At 38.5% G+C, this 14,298-nt stretch overlaps 1 protein-coding gene across 1 annotated transcript in view; it reads right to left on the bottom strand.

The window, feature by feature from the left end:
• The window catches only part of GPR149 (G protein-coupled receptor 149), a 78,743-nt gene extending 64,692 nt beyond the window's left edge, over nt 1-14,051 (bottom strand). Inside the window, exons 1-3 of the mRNA XM_060100281.1 lie at nt 13,035-14,051; nt 11,664-11,856; nt 6,081-6,538 (exon numbers count right to left, since the gene is read on the bottom strand). Coding sequence (XP_059956264.1) covers nt 6,081-6,538; nt 11,664-11,856; nt 13,035-14,051 — 1,668 coding nt within the window. The remainder of the gene's footprint in view (nt 1-6,080; nt 6,539-11,663; nt 11,857-13,034) is intronic.
• Between the last annotated feature and the right edge of the window lie 247 nt (nt 14,052-14,298).

Here is a 14,298-nt window from a genome sequence, read left to right as displayed (position 1 = left end):
AAGGAGCAAGGTAAAAACCCACCAGACCAAAAAAAAAAGAGGAAATTGGCAGGCTACCTAAAAAAGAATTCAGAGTAATGACAGAAAAGATGATCAAAGGGCTTCCCTGGTGGTACAGTGGTTGAGAGTCCGCCTGCCAATGCAGGGGACACGGGTTCATGCCCCGGTCTGGGAAGAACCCATATGCCGCGGAGCGGCTGGGCCCATGAGTCATGACCACTGAACTTGCGTGTCCAGAGCCTGTGCTCTGCAAAGGGAGAGGCCACAACGGTGAGAGGCCTGCATACAGAAAAGAAAAAAAAAAAAAAGAAAAGATGATCGAAAATCTTGGAAATACAATGGAGAAAATACAAGAAATGTTTAACAAGGACCTAGAAGAACTAAAGAGCAAACAAACAATGATGAACAACACAATAAATGAAAGTAAACATTCGCTAGAAGGAATCAATAGCAGAATAACTGAGGCAGAAGAACGGATAAGTGACCTGGAAGATAAAATAGTGGAAATAACTACCACAGAGAAGAATAAAGAAAAAAGAATGAAAAGAATTGAGGACAATTTCAGAGACCTCTGGGCAACATTAAATGCATCAACATTCGAATTATATGGGTCTCAAAGGAAGAAGAGAAAAAAAAAGGTACTGAGAAAATATTTGAAGAGATTATAGTTGAAAACTTCCAAAATATGGGTAAGGAAATAGTCAGTCAAGTCCAGAAAGCCCAGAGAGTCCCACACAGAATAAATCCAAGGAGAAACACACCAAGACACATATTAATCAAACTATCAAAAATTAAATACAAAGAAAAAATATTAAAAACAACAAGGGAAAAGCAACAAATAACAAACAAGAGAGTCAACGTAAGGTTAACAGCTGATCTTTCAGCAGAAACTCTGCAAGCCAGAAGGGACTGGCTGGACATATTTAAAATGATGAAAGGGAAAAACCTACAACCAAGATGATTCTAGCCAGCAAGGATCTCATTCAGATTTGATGGAGAAATTAAAACCTTTACAAATAAGAAAAAGCTGAGAGAATTCAGCACCACCAAACCAGCTCTACAACAAATGCTAAAGGAACTTCTCTAGGCAGAAAACACTAGAGAAGGAAAAGACTTACAATAACAACCCAAAATAATTAAGAAAATGGTAATAGGAACATACATATTGATAATTACCTTGAATGTAAATGGATTAAATGCTCCAACCCAAAGAAATAGAATGGCTGAATGTATACAAAAACAAGACCCATACATATGCTGTCTACAAGAGACCCACTTCAGACCTAGGAACACATACAGACTGAAAGGGAGGGGATGGAAAAAGATATTCCATGCAAATGGAAATCAAAAGAAAGCTGGAGTAGCAATTCTCATATCAGACAAAATAGACTTTAAAATAAAGAATATTACAAGAGACAAAGAAGGACACTACAAAATGATCAAGGGATCAATCTAAGAAGAAGATACAACAATTGTAAATATGTATGTACCCAACATAAGAGCACCTCAATACATAAGGCAAATGCTAACAGCCATAAAAGGGGAAATCGACAGTAACACATTCATAGTAGGGGATGTTAACACCCTATTTTCACCAATGGACAGATCACCTAAAATGAAAATAAAAAAAGAAACACAAGCTTTAAATGACACATTAAACAAGATGGACTTAATTGATATTTATAGGACATTCCATCCAAAAACAGCAGATTACACTTTCTTCTCAAGTGCTCATGGAACATTTTCCAGGATAGATCATATCTTGGGTCACAAATCAAGCCTTGGTAAATTTAAGAAAATTGAGGGGCTTCCCTGGTGGCGCAGTGGTTGAGAGTCTGCCTGCCGATGTAGGGAACATGGGTTCGTGCCCCGGTCCGGGAAGGTCCCACATGCCACGGAGCGGCTGGGCCCGTGAGCCATGGCCGCTGAGCCTGCGCATCCGGAGCCTGTGCTCTGCAATGGGAGAGGCCACAACAGTGAGAGTCCCGCGTACCGCAAAAAAAAAAAAAAAAAAAAAAAAAGAAGAAAATTGAAATTGTATCAAATATCTGTTCTGACGACAACGCTATGAGACTAGATATCAATTACAGGAAAAAATCTGTAAAAAATACAAACACATGGAGGCTTAACAATACACTACTAAATAACCAAGAGATCACTGAAGAAATCAAAGAAGAAATCAAAAAATACCTAGAAACAAATGCCAATGAAATTACGACAACCCAAAACCTATGGGATGTAGCAAAAGCAGTTCTAAGAGGGAAGTTTATAGCAATACAATCCTACCTCAAGAAATGAGAAATATCTCAAATAAACAACCTAACTTTACACCTAAAGCAGTTAGAGAAAGAAGGACAAAAAAACCCCAAAGTTAGCTGAAGGAAAGAAATCATAAAGGTCAGATCAGAAATAAATGAAAAAGAATGAAGGAAAGGAGAGCAATGATCAATAAAACTAAAAGCTGGTTCTTTGAGAAGATAAACAAAATTGATAAACCATTAGCCAGACTCATCAAGAAAAAAAAGGGAGAAGACCCAAATAAATAGAATTAGAAATGAAAAAGGAGAAGTAACAACTGAGACTGCAGAAATACAAACGATCATGAGTGATTACTACAAGCAACTATATGCCAATAAAATGGACAGCCTGGAAGAAATGGACAAATTCTTAGAAAAGCACAACCATCCGAGACTGAACCGGGAAGAAATAGAAAATAAAAACAGACCAATCACAAGCACTGAAATTGAAACTGTGATTAAAAATCTTCCAACGGAGAAAAGGCCAGGACAGATGGCTTCACAGGTGAATTCTACCAAACATTTAGAGAAGAGCTAATGCCTATCTTTCTCAAACTCTTCCAAAATATAGCAGAGGGAGGAACACTCCCAAACTCATTCTACAAGGCCACCATCACCCTGATACCAAAACCAGACAAAGGTGCCACAAAAAAGAAAACTACAGGCCAATATCACTGATGAACATGCAAAAATCCTCAATAAAATACTAGCAAACAGAATTCAACAGCACATTAAAAGGATCATACACCATGAGCAAGTGGGGTTTATCCTAGGAGTGCAAGGATTCTTCAATATACGCAAATCAATCAATATGATACACCATATTAACAAATTGAAGGAGAAAATCCATATGATCATCTCAGTAGATGCAGAAAAAGCTTCTGAGAAAATTCAACACCAATTTATGATAAAAACCCTCCAGAAAGTAGGCATAGAGGGAACTTTCCTCAATATAATAAAGACCATAAATGACAAACCCACAGCCAACATCGTTCTCAATGGTGAAAAACTGAAATCATTTCCACTAAGATCAGGAAGACAAGGTTGCCCACTCTCACCACTACTATTCAACATAGTTTTGGAAGTTTTAGCCACAGCAGTAAGCGAAGAAAAAGAAATAAAAGGAGTCCAAATCAGAAAAGAAGAAGTAAAATTGTCACTGTTTGCAGATGATATGATACTATACATAGAGAATCCTACAGATGCTACCAGAAAACTACTAGAGCTAATCAGTGAATTTAGTAAAGTAGCAGGATACAAAATTAATGCACAGAAATCTCTGGCATTCCTATATACTAATGATGAAAAATCTGAAAGGGAAATTAAGGAAACACTCCCATTTACCAATGCAGCAAAAAGAATAAAAGACCTATTAATAAACCTACCTAAGGAGACTAAAGACCTGTATGCAGAAAAGTATAAGACACTGGTAAAGAAATTAAAGATTATACAAACAGATGGAGAGATATACCATGTTCTTGGATTGGAAGAATCAACATTGTGAAAATGTCTATACAACCCAAAGCAATCTACAGATTCAATGCAATCCCTATCAAACTACTAATTGCATTTTTCTCAGGACTAGAATAAAAAATTTCACAATTTGTATAGAAACACAAAAGACCCCGAAAAGCCAAAGCGATCTTGAGAAAGAAAAACGGAGCTGGAGGAATCAGGATCCCTGACTTCAGACTATACTACAAAGCTACAGTAATCAAGACAGTGTGGTACTGGCACAAAACCAGAAATACAGTTCAATGGAACAGGACAGAAAGCCCAAAGATAAACCCACACACATATGGTCACCTTATCTTTGATAAAGGAGGCAAGAATATACAATTGAGAATGGACAGCTTCTTCAAGAAGTGGTGCTGGGAAAACTGGACAGCTACATGTAAATGAATGAAATTAGAACACTCCTTAACACCATACAGAAAAATAAACTCAAAATGGATTAAAGACTAAATGGAAGGCCAGGCACTATAAAACTCTTAGAGGAAGACCTCTTAGAGGAAGACACTATAAAACTCTTAGAGGAAGACCTAGGCAGAACACGCCATGAGCTCAATCTCAGCAAGATCCTTTTTGACCCACCTCCTAGAGAAATGGAAATAAAAACAAAAATAAACAAAGGGACCTAATGAAACTTAAAAGCTTTTGCACAGCAAAGGAAACCATAAACAAGGCGAAAAGACTACCCTCAGAATGGGAGTAATATTTGGAAATGAAGCAACTGACAAAGGATTAATCTCCCAAATATACAGTCAGCTCATGCAGCTCAATATCAAAAAAACAAACAACCCAATCCAAAAATGGGCAGAAGACCTAAATAGACATTTCTCCAAAGAAGATATACAGATCGCCAACAGACACATGAAAGAATGCTCAACTTCACTAATCATTAGAGAAATGCAAATCAAAACTACAATGAGGTATCACCTCACACCAGTCAGAATGGCCATCATCAAAAATCTACAAACAATAAATGCTGGAGAGGGTGTGGAGAAAAGGGAACCCTCTTGCAGTGTTGGTGGGCATGTACATTGATACAGCCACTATGGAGAACAGTATGGAGATTCCTTAAAATCTAAAAATAGAGCTATCATACCACCCAGCAATCCCACTCCCGGCATATACCCTGAGAAAACCATAATTCAAAAGGGTCATGTACCACAATGTTCATTGCAGCTCTACTTACAATAGCCAGGACATGGAAGCAATGTAAGTGTCCATTGACAGATGAATGGATAAAGAAGATGTGGCACATATATACAATGGAATATTACTCAGCCATGAAAAGAAATGAAACTGAGTTATTTGTAGTGAGGTGGATGGATCTAGAGTCTGTCATAGAGAGTGAAGTAAGTCAGATAGAGAAAAACAAATTCTGTATGCTAACACATCTATATGGAATCTAAAAAAAAATGGTTCTGAAGAACCTAGAGGCAGGGCAGGAATCAAGATGCAGACATAGAGAATGGACTGCAGGACATGGGGAGGGGGTAGGGTAAGCTGGGATGAAGTGAGAGAGTGGCATGGACATATATTCACTAACAAATGTAAAATAGATAGCTAGTGGGAAGCAGCTGCATAGCACAGGGAGATCAGCTCGGTGCTTTGTGTCCACCTAGCGGGGTGGGATTGGTAGGATGGGAGGGAGTGCAAGAGGGAGGTGATATGGAGATGTATGTATATGTATAGCTAATTCACTTCGTTATACAGCACAAACTAACACTCCATTGTAAAGCAATTATATTCCAATAAAGATGTTTAAAAAAAAGAGAACCTGCTGTATAAAAAAATAAAGAAATAAAATTCAAAACATAAAAAAGACTAATAGTCAATCTTTGTGAATAGTAGAGTTGAAAAAGGACTACCTGGTTACCGGTAGCTGTATAAACATTTGCCCCAAAACCTGTTTTGAACACTTGTGTAAACTTTTCAGGTGAAGAAAAAATATAAAACCTACAAGTTTACTAATTTGAAATAAGTTTTGAGAGTCTAGTCTGAATTTACACAGATTTTTTGAGGTTAAAATAGAGGCTCTTCTCAAAGATCCTGTTTAGCTCTGCCAATTCCAAAATATATAGAATTTGACTGAAAGTGTAGAACTAATTAAAAAATTTTAAAAAGACACTTTGAAATAAAATTTAGTATTATGGAAATTAATTGAGTTAAGTGAAGATAACCTTGGAGTTGGATGAATGAAATAAGCAACGGATAATTTTTTTGCATGCTGTCATATTTGGTTTAATTTAAGAGGAATAACAACCTTTACTGTACCTGACGAGGGGTTCTTTCTGATTTACTCCTACACCATTCCCAGTCTGAAAGGTCTGGTTTCTGACTCTCCTCATGAGAAAGTCTTCTTTCTGGCCCTTCCAAAAGGGTGGTTTCGTCATATTTAATATCACCTTCTGTTTTTTCAGAGAGCAGTGGATCAACACCCTTTTCATTGTGGGAATCCTGTTTAGCATCTATAATATCAGTGTTTGTGCATTTGTTGATGCCTTTTAGTGTGGAGCTGTCCAGAGAGGGTGTGGTGCTGATTTCCACCTTTATGGCATTGAATGCATTATGAGAGTCTCTCTGAGAGTCTTTTGTAGTTTTGCACTCATAGTTCATGAGATTGTGATAGGATATTGAATTTTCATCATCATCATAGTAATCTTCATGTGCTATTTTATAAATTCCATAACTTCGTTGAAATGATAGATTGAATTCAAAGCATCTCCTCTTGGCTATGTAAAAACAAAAACAAAATTCCATGATTAGGAAGATAGATATAAGCAGTGCTTGGATATACAAAATGAATAAAAATAGGAAAGTGAATTCAACCTTCACGATGATGAATTATCTTCGTTTACTTCTTGTCAATAATGCAAAGCAACTGTGCCTCACAAATTCAACCATCTTATCACTCTGTGCCTAACTGTTCTCACTTACACAATGGAAGGCTTGAAATACATACAACCCCAGAACGCTGAAGTCTTTAAAGAAATTTTATGTAAAAAATTTATCCATAAATTAGAATAGTCTCATATCCACTCAGTTTTAGTTTTAGCTCTATCAGTCTACCAATTATCTCTACATTTCTTTATTTTGGGATAAAATACATTGTTTAGAAATTATATTTTGCTACAACTTAATTATTAAAAAGCTCTTAATATCACTTGAGCTATTCTGCTGGCAATACCAACAACAGATATAACTGCTTTAAATATTTTGATGTATATCATTCCTGACATTTATATGTTTATAAATGCATACAGTAAAAATTAGATAATGCTACAATACAGTTTTTAAACTTTAAAAAATAATATGTATGTTTCTGAATAAATTTGAAATGAATTGTAAAAAAGAGTATATAGCCATATTTATGTGAGCTGAAGCACTTTACAACTTGTCTTTACCTGATTAACTACAAGATCAGTTTAGCAGGAACACATAAAACTTTCCATGGTTTAAATCAGGTGAAATATGATGGTACCTTACATATAGCACTACTGTTTGGTGAATACTGTATAAAGTCTTAGTAGAATAACACATGAGAATGTGACAGAAGTGATACAATTGTTGTATGTGAATGTCATTAAATACTAGATAATTTTTGTGTATTAAGAATGAAGCTATATCAAGATGGTAGACAAAATTCAACGTAATGTTTTGATTTTCATCTTTCAAACATGGCTCATTTCAAAACTTTTTTCTACTTGGATAGTTCTGTGTTTCATAGAACACATTTAGCTATCCTTGGTGGAAAAATTTATTAAAAACTATAAAATTTCTATGAGAACAACAGGTAAAATTTGATTCATTTTACAATACAACCTCATGTCATTCATATGCTGATTCTATTACTGAAATTGTCTCAGAACTGAAGATTTATAAACCAATTCTGCTGACTGAAAGAGAATTTATAGGTATCATTCATTATTTGAGCCAAAACATTCATTGAGCCAGGATACAAACAAAAATTTCTATTAAAAGAAAATGGAAAAGTAGAAACAGATGTTAACATTATACACTATTTCATTTATAGTACTACTTAACTTTTTCTAGTAATATAGTCCAGTAAAATTAAATTAGAATTTTAAAGTTACTTTAATAGTGTGAAAGCTGAAGGAACTAAAAGGACGTTTTAGTTATTGTTGGGTTTCCTTTTTCTCTAAAAAAATTATAGTGACAAGTGGTCAATTCAAGGATATTAAGCAAACAAAAACTGTCATAAAATGCCAATTTTATCATATAAATGGATATCTGTGGCTATATATTTTATTAGCTGTGTATTATAACTATGAAATATATAAAGCAAAAGTGAGTAAGGTTTTTAAAGAACTGTGCAGAATGTGTTGATGGAGAATCTACTTCCACATCACTGGGTGCAAGAAGCAGTCTGAGGTAGGCTATGAGAAGGAAGTGTGATTGAGAAAGATACAGTGGGGAACTAGAGCATTCCAGGGACAGTTATGTACATAGGTCATGACATTTAACAAAACAACAACCCTACATAATAAAAGGCATATTGGTTCTATTTTGCATTTGAGAAAACTGAGGCTGATAGAAGAAACCTACCTAAGATTACTTACCTGGTAAAGAGATTTTAATTTAAAGCTGACTCCAGAATTGGAGTCATTAACCTCTATGTGAAATTGCTTTACTGCTAATCAGATCCATGAGAGAAATATGTTAATGGAAGCAGAATGTCCCTGATGTGTTATCTTTAAGTTAAGGGAAGTACATTAATTATGAAATGTAAATAATAGAAACATATCTTGTTGTTGACTTTTCCTTAACACTAGAGGTAAATTCTGACTAACCAATGAAGGTAATAGGTTATAACAACATAACAGAGTTGACAATATTTGACTAGTAACTTATAAGAAACTTAAAGACCATCAGAATAGAGTCAGGGTCTTTTGAAGTCTATAGTACACTTATGAAAAATAAGTATAATATCTCATTTGTTCTGAAAAGCAAAACCATGGATAAGGCATAAAATAGCTCTAGTCTTCTGATTTTAATCACATCTTACTAATGACAATTTTAGACATAAGTAATTATATCAGCTTATAAATGTACATAATCCTTCAGAGTAACATGTCACCAGATACTTTGACTTTGTCAAAAAACAGAAGCTGAAAATCTGATTTTTATAGAAAATATTTTAACTGTTTATTTAATTTAAAAAAGAACACATCATGTCATGCAAACCAAATGGGTCTGAAAGCCATATCCAATCCATATGTCTACCACCTGAGACCTCTGTGTTAAAACCATCTTTTTTTAAGCCACTTTTGTTTTGGGACACTAGTAATACAGATTATTGTTGAAAACAGGAGATAACTATTATTTCTGGAAATTATTTTCCATTACTGACATTCATTTTCTGGCTGCATGTCTCTCAGTATCCATACAGTGAAGCTGAGATGTATAGAATTATGCTTATATCACCAAAATGAACCTACGGTAAATATGAGTTGGGAAAAAATATTTTCCTTTTCTTTATTCTGGAGTTCCCAGCAAAAGAATGTAAAAGGGGGATATTAATTTGTTAAGGAGAAAAAGCTTAAATGTGACACTGGAGCCATCAAAGTACTATAACTACATAGAATCAAAGTACTATAACCGATCAAGCACCTGCCCACCTGAGGATGAGCCATCTTTGGAGTTTCAAAATTCTGTTTTTGTGTCATCCTAGCAATAGGAAAATTTATGGTGGGTCCTCAGACAAGGAAAGTACATCATTCTTATTCTTATAGTTTTCCTGTGGCAGAGCCTAGGATCAAGTGAGAGAGTGCCATGGACATATATTCACTACCAAACGTAAAATAGATAGCTAGTGGGAAGCAGCCACAGCACAGGGAGATCAGCTCAGTGCTCTGTGACCACCTAGAGGGGTGGGATAGGGAGGGTGGGAGGGAGATGCAAGAGGGAGGAGATATGGGGATATATGTATATGTATAGCTGATTCACTATGTTATAAAGCAGAAACTAGCACACCATTGTAAAGCAATTATACTCCAATAAAGATGTTAGAAAAAAAAAAGAGAATGGAGCCATTGTAAACTAACATTTCTCACAACATTTTATTTTCGAAGCCATGCCTCTCTAAGCTCACATTTCAACACCTTCCCTGAAATTTTAAAATAAATACAAATAAGGGCAATGATAATTTTAGAGGAAAAATATTATTTTGATCTTGAAAGGCATGGTTCTAATTTCAAACATGAGATATTAGCATGATTATTGATTCTGCTAGCCTGCTGTAGTTTCTTCTATTTTGCAGTATAAGATAGAGTGCTTCCTAGACCATTTATAGTGATAGATCTGTTGCATTGCTTTGTTTTCAGCTCTGATAGAGGTGCCCTTTAGTTGTTAGAAATGACTGCCCTAAACTCTTCTTGTCTCTCTCACAATTTTAAATACTATAAGATGGGGTTAGTTCATTAATTTAGTGACAAAATATCAATGTTTGATAGAATGGTAGAACTTTCAGGCTTGTAAGTGATTTTTATATGTTCTATGTTCTTCTATGTGGTTCAAAAAGATTTATTATTAATTTTCTGTGTCACTGTTGCTCTGGATATTAATATCCAAAAGCACATACTTATTACAAGTTCCATGGTTATTTTATTTTAAGGGCATAGATGAATTTGGCATCTATTAACAATAAAACTTCATGGCATCCTTAACACTAAAAAAAATCTTCTGGTCATGTGAAAATTATCTAGACATTAAATGTCATGAATACATGGAAAATGACCAGTTCATGACTATTTAATGTTTATAAAATAAACCTGTTGAAGAATTGATTGCAGAATATTCTTTAATAGTCTCCAGTTTTCATAGCCTTAAAATAGTCTAAGATGGATTGTTTTTATTTACTCTTTCTTCTCTGTTAAAGAATAATATACTTGCTTATTCTGAGCAAAGGACAATTAATGGAACAGTTCATTCAGCATACACTAATGTAGTCTTGGATTTATTAAATGGTAGAACATCCTATCTTTTGTCTGGAATGACAAAAAAATATCCTTTTCCTTCCTGGCAGAGTCAAAATATACAGGTCATTCTTCAACTTCTCCTGTCTCAGAATAGGAACAATTACACTCTAGTGAGTTTTATAATTGACCGCACTCCTGGTCTAGAGGTACTCTTTAGAACATAGTTATTTGTTTGTTTGTTTGTTTTAAGTAACTGGCATGGCTAGATTCATACATGAACATACATTGACAAACTCTGCCACCTTTGTCCTTTTTTGAAATTATAGGTGTTTGCGGGGTTGTTTTATGTATATATGTATGTTTTCTAAAAGCAGAGGCAAACACTTAAAATTTGTTTTGGAACTGTTTTTAGTCACTCCTATTGCTTATTTTGAAAACTTTCCAAAACCCTGGAAGAATATAAGCAGCAAACTAAAGAAAATGCTTTTCTTTACTGTTCCACTCAACAATAATGAACTTTAATATAATGAGTATTTAACTTTTCAAAGATGCAGACTTCTCATATGTAGACTTGGGAGGGGGAGTTACTTTCTACTCTAGGCTAAGAGCTATGGTAGATATAACACCTAAAGGCCTTTGTCGACTTCATGCTGTGTTGAATGAATTCTCTTTTTTTCTTACCTAAAATAATTATTCAATGTACAAGCAGTTCACAGAGTTGTTTTAAACTTGCCTCATTTAAAACTTACTCCAATACTGTGCTAATAATTGTTTCACATTATAATTTCTTCCCTTTATTTACCACTTCATTTGTCCTTGGACTCTTCATCCCCTACTAAGGCAACTCTCTCAGTAGACCACCCTTCTGTATTTGACCATATGCATATCGTTCCCAACCTCTGCACTGTTCAGGACTTACGTTTTTTCCCATCAGACGTCACTGCATGTGTGTTCTGCTTGCAGTTGATGATGCAGCCACAGGGCAAGTGTGTCCAGTATTTGGACAAGACAAACACTGGAGTTACAGTGGTGGCCAGGAGGGTTAGCAGAAAGCTGAGCGTCTCAAAGGGAAGGCTCTGAAACCCCACGATGTGCTGGACCACCATGTGGATCTGCAAAAGCAGAGAGCTTCAGACCTATCCTAGGATAACATTTTCCATTTTGCCAAGCCTCTCTCCCTCAAGCATGCTGCCCCAGCTCCCTTCTCCGGGTCCCTTTCCTGTCTGAGAGCCAGAAGCTCTACTCCTGGGCTGGCATCCTCAGTTTTGGTGATGGACTCCTGGGAATCCTTGGGAGGAGGCCAGCTGCTCCAGACTGCACAGGCTTTGAGGGTTTCCACTCTTGACAGCCTGGTCTGTGCTAGCTGCCTGCTCAAGTTTCCACCAGGGAAGCACAGTCACAATACAGAAAATGCTATTCCAGAAAACAGGCAAGCATGTGTGAAACCTGTACCTGGTACTCCAGATGTCCTTTGTCACATCCCTGGCCCCTCACCTCTGCCAGGTCATGCTTGTCACACTAGGGCACCACCTGCCACCTCTCAGCTGGGCTCTTTCCTGGAGGCTGGAACAAAAGCCTGTTTTGTCTACTTTCTGCTGTCTCTACTTCTGATCACGCCTCTCCTGACTCCCTTCTGGGGATGGGCGGCGTCCTTACCAGGGAGGAAGGGAGCAGAGAGAAGGGCATGACAGAAGATTGGGGGCAAAAACCCATTTACTACCTCCCTTCTCTTCTGAATACTCCCAGATATTGGTACGAGAGAAAAGGACACCCTTGACCATGAGAGATCTCAGAAAACTAAGTCTCCCACGGCTGAAAGCGATCCCCATCCTCCTCCCCAGTTTTTTTTTTTTTTTTTCCCAGCACGCGGGCCTCTCACTGTTGTGGCCTCTCCCGTTGCGGAGCACAGGCTCCGGACGCGCAGGCCCAGCGGCCACGGCTCACGGGCCCAGCCGCTCCGCGGCACGCGGGACCCTCGCGGACCGGGGCACGAACCCGCGCCCCCCGCACCGGCAGGCGGACTCCCAACCACTGCGCCACCAGGGAAGCCCCTCCTCCCCAGTTTTGAACCGAGAAGCACTTAGCAGCAAAGGCTTCGCGCCTGCTAGTCCTACTCGTGAACTGCCTTCCCCCAAGTGCTTCTCTAAAACCAAGCGAGATACATTGGTAAGCGGACTTAATGCACTTCTCTGGGTGACCCTCCAAACCGGGGACGCTGGTCTCAACACGCACTCATACTGCCTGGCACACCCCCCGTCCCCCCGCGCGCTGTGAGCAACCGCACTTTTACCATCATGGGCAGCCAAAGGGTGACTTTTGTCATCGCTAAGATCAAAGAAAAGCGCTTCTGCGCTACGCTCACGGTGAAGCTCCTGGTGCCATAGAGAGTCCCCCGGTCCTCACGCCTGCAGGCTCCAGCCACAGCGGTAGCACCGCGCCCCGGCCCCTGCCTCAGCCCTGCCCTCGCGGGCAGACCCGGTCCAAACACGGTGTCCGAGCTCGGGGAGCATCCTCCAGAGCACCGCAGGGCCGAGCCTGGAGCATCATCTGGGGACAGGGAAAGCACTCTCCCCCGCGTTGAAGGGGTCCCTGGAGCGGAAGCTCCGCGGGAAATTTCCTGGTAGTTGGCGTGGCGTCTTGGCGGCTCCTCCGAACACAGCAACTGGTGAGTGAGGGGGACCGAGAGGCCGGCGAGGAGTCCGAAGGCCGAAGTGTACACAGCGAAAAGCAGCAGCACGTAGGAGCTGGAGCAGTCGGCCAGGCAGCCCCAAGGCGTGCGTACAAAGGCGCCCCAGCCGCACAGAGGAAGCGCGGAGAGCAGCAGACTGGCTGCCCACACCGTCAGCGCCACGCCGAGCACCTGGCCGGATCTTCTGGAGGCTGCCTGGCTCCCCACAGCTCTGTGCATCGTGTAAAAGTTGTAGGAGACTATGAGAGTCGCCTTTAAGTTGCTCGAGAGGCCCTGGCATAAATATAGTAAGGCAGAGGTGGTGCACAGAGACTGGAAGTAGTCAGAGACCTCATTTGGCCACTGCAGAAACATGAAGATGGTCACCGACAAGACGCTCATGAGATCATCCCCAGACCAGGAAGCCACAAGCATGGACACAACAGTTCTGTTCCGCGTTTTCATTAGGGAAACTAGTGAATAAATGCTGCCTGCCAGGCCTGCGAGAGTCAGTAAGCATGTCAGGCAAAAAAGATAGATATTCACGGTTCCTGGTGGATTTAAAAGATCTGTCGAATTATGATTTTCTTTCCACAGGCTAGAGTCATTTGTTGATAAGTTACTGAGAAATACAGACATTATCCTTGGTCAATATTTAATTTCTTTTTCAATGAGTCTATAAATATTCTCAAAATTAAGCATGGCTGTTAGTTGCAAATCAGATCTCATTATCTCCTACCAAGTTTCCCTCAAGATGTTCACCAGTCAGTCCCGGCAGAAAATGGTCAGACAAGTCTCCTTTAGATCTGACTCAACTCATATTTTAAAATTGGGTTCCACTTAAAGCAGCAATAAGAAACTTTTCAACATTTCAATTAAAAACAGA

Source organism: Mesoplodon densirostris, chromosome 5 (assembly GCF_025265405.1).
Source record: "Mesoplodon densirostris isolate mMesDen1 chromosome 5, mMesDen1 primary haplotype, whole genome shotgun sequence".
Taxonomy (NCBI): Eukaryota; Metazoa; Chordata; class Mammalia; order Artiodactyla; family Ziphiidae; genus Mesoplodon; species Mesoplodon densirostris.
Note: the sequence above shows the minus strand (reverse complement) of the source record. Positions and strands in the feature narration are given on the sequence as shown.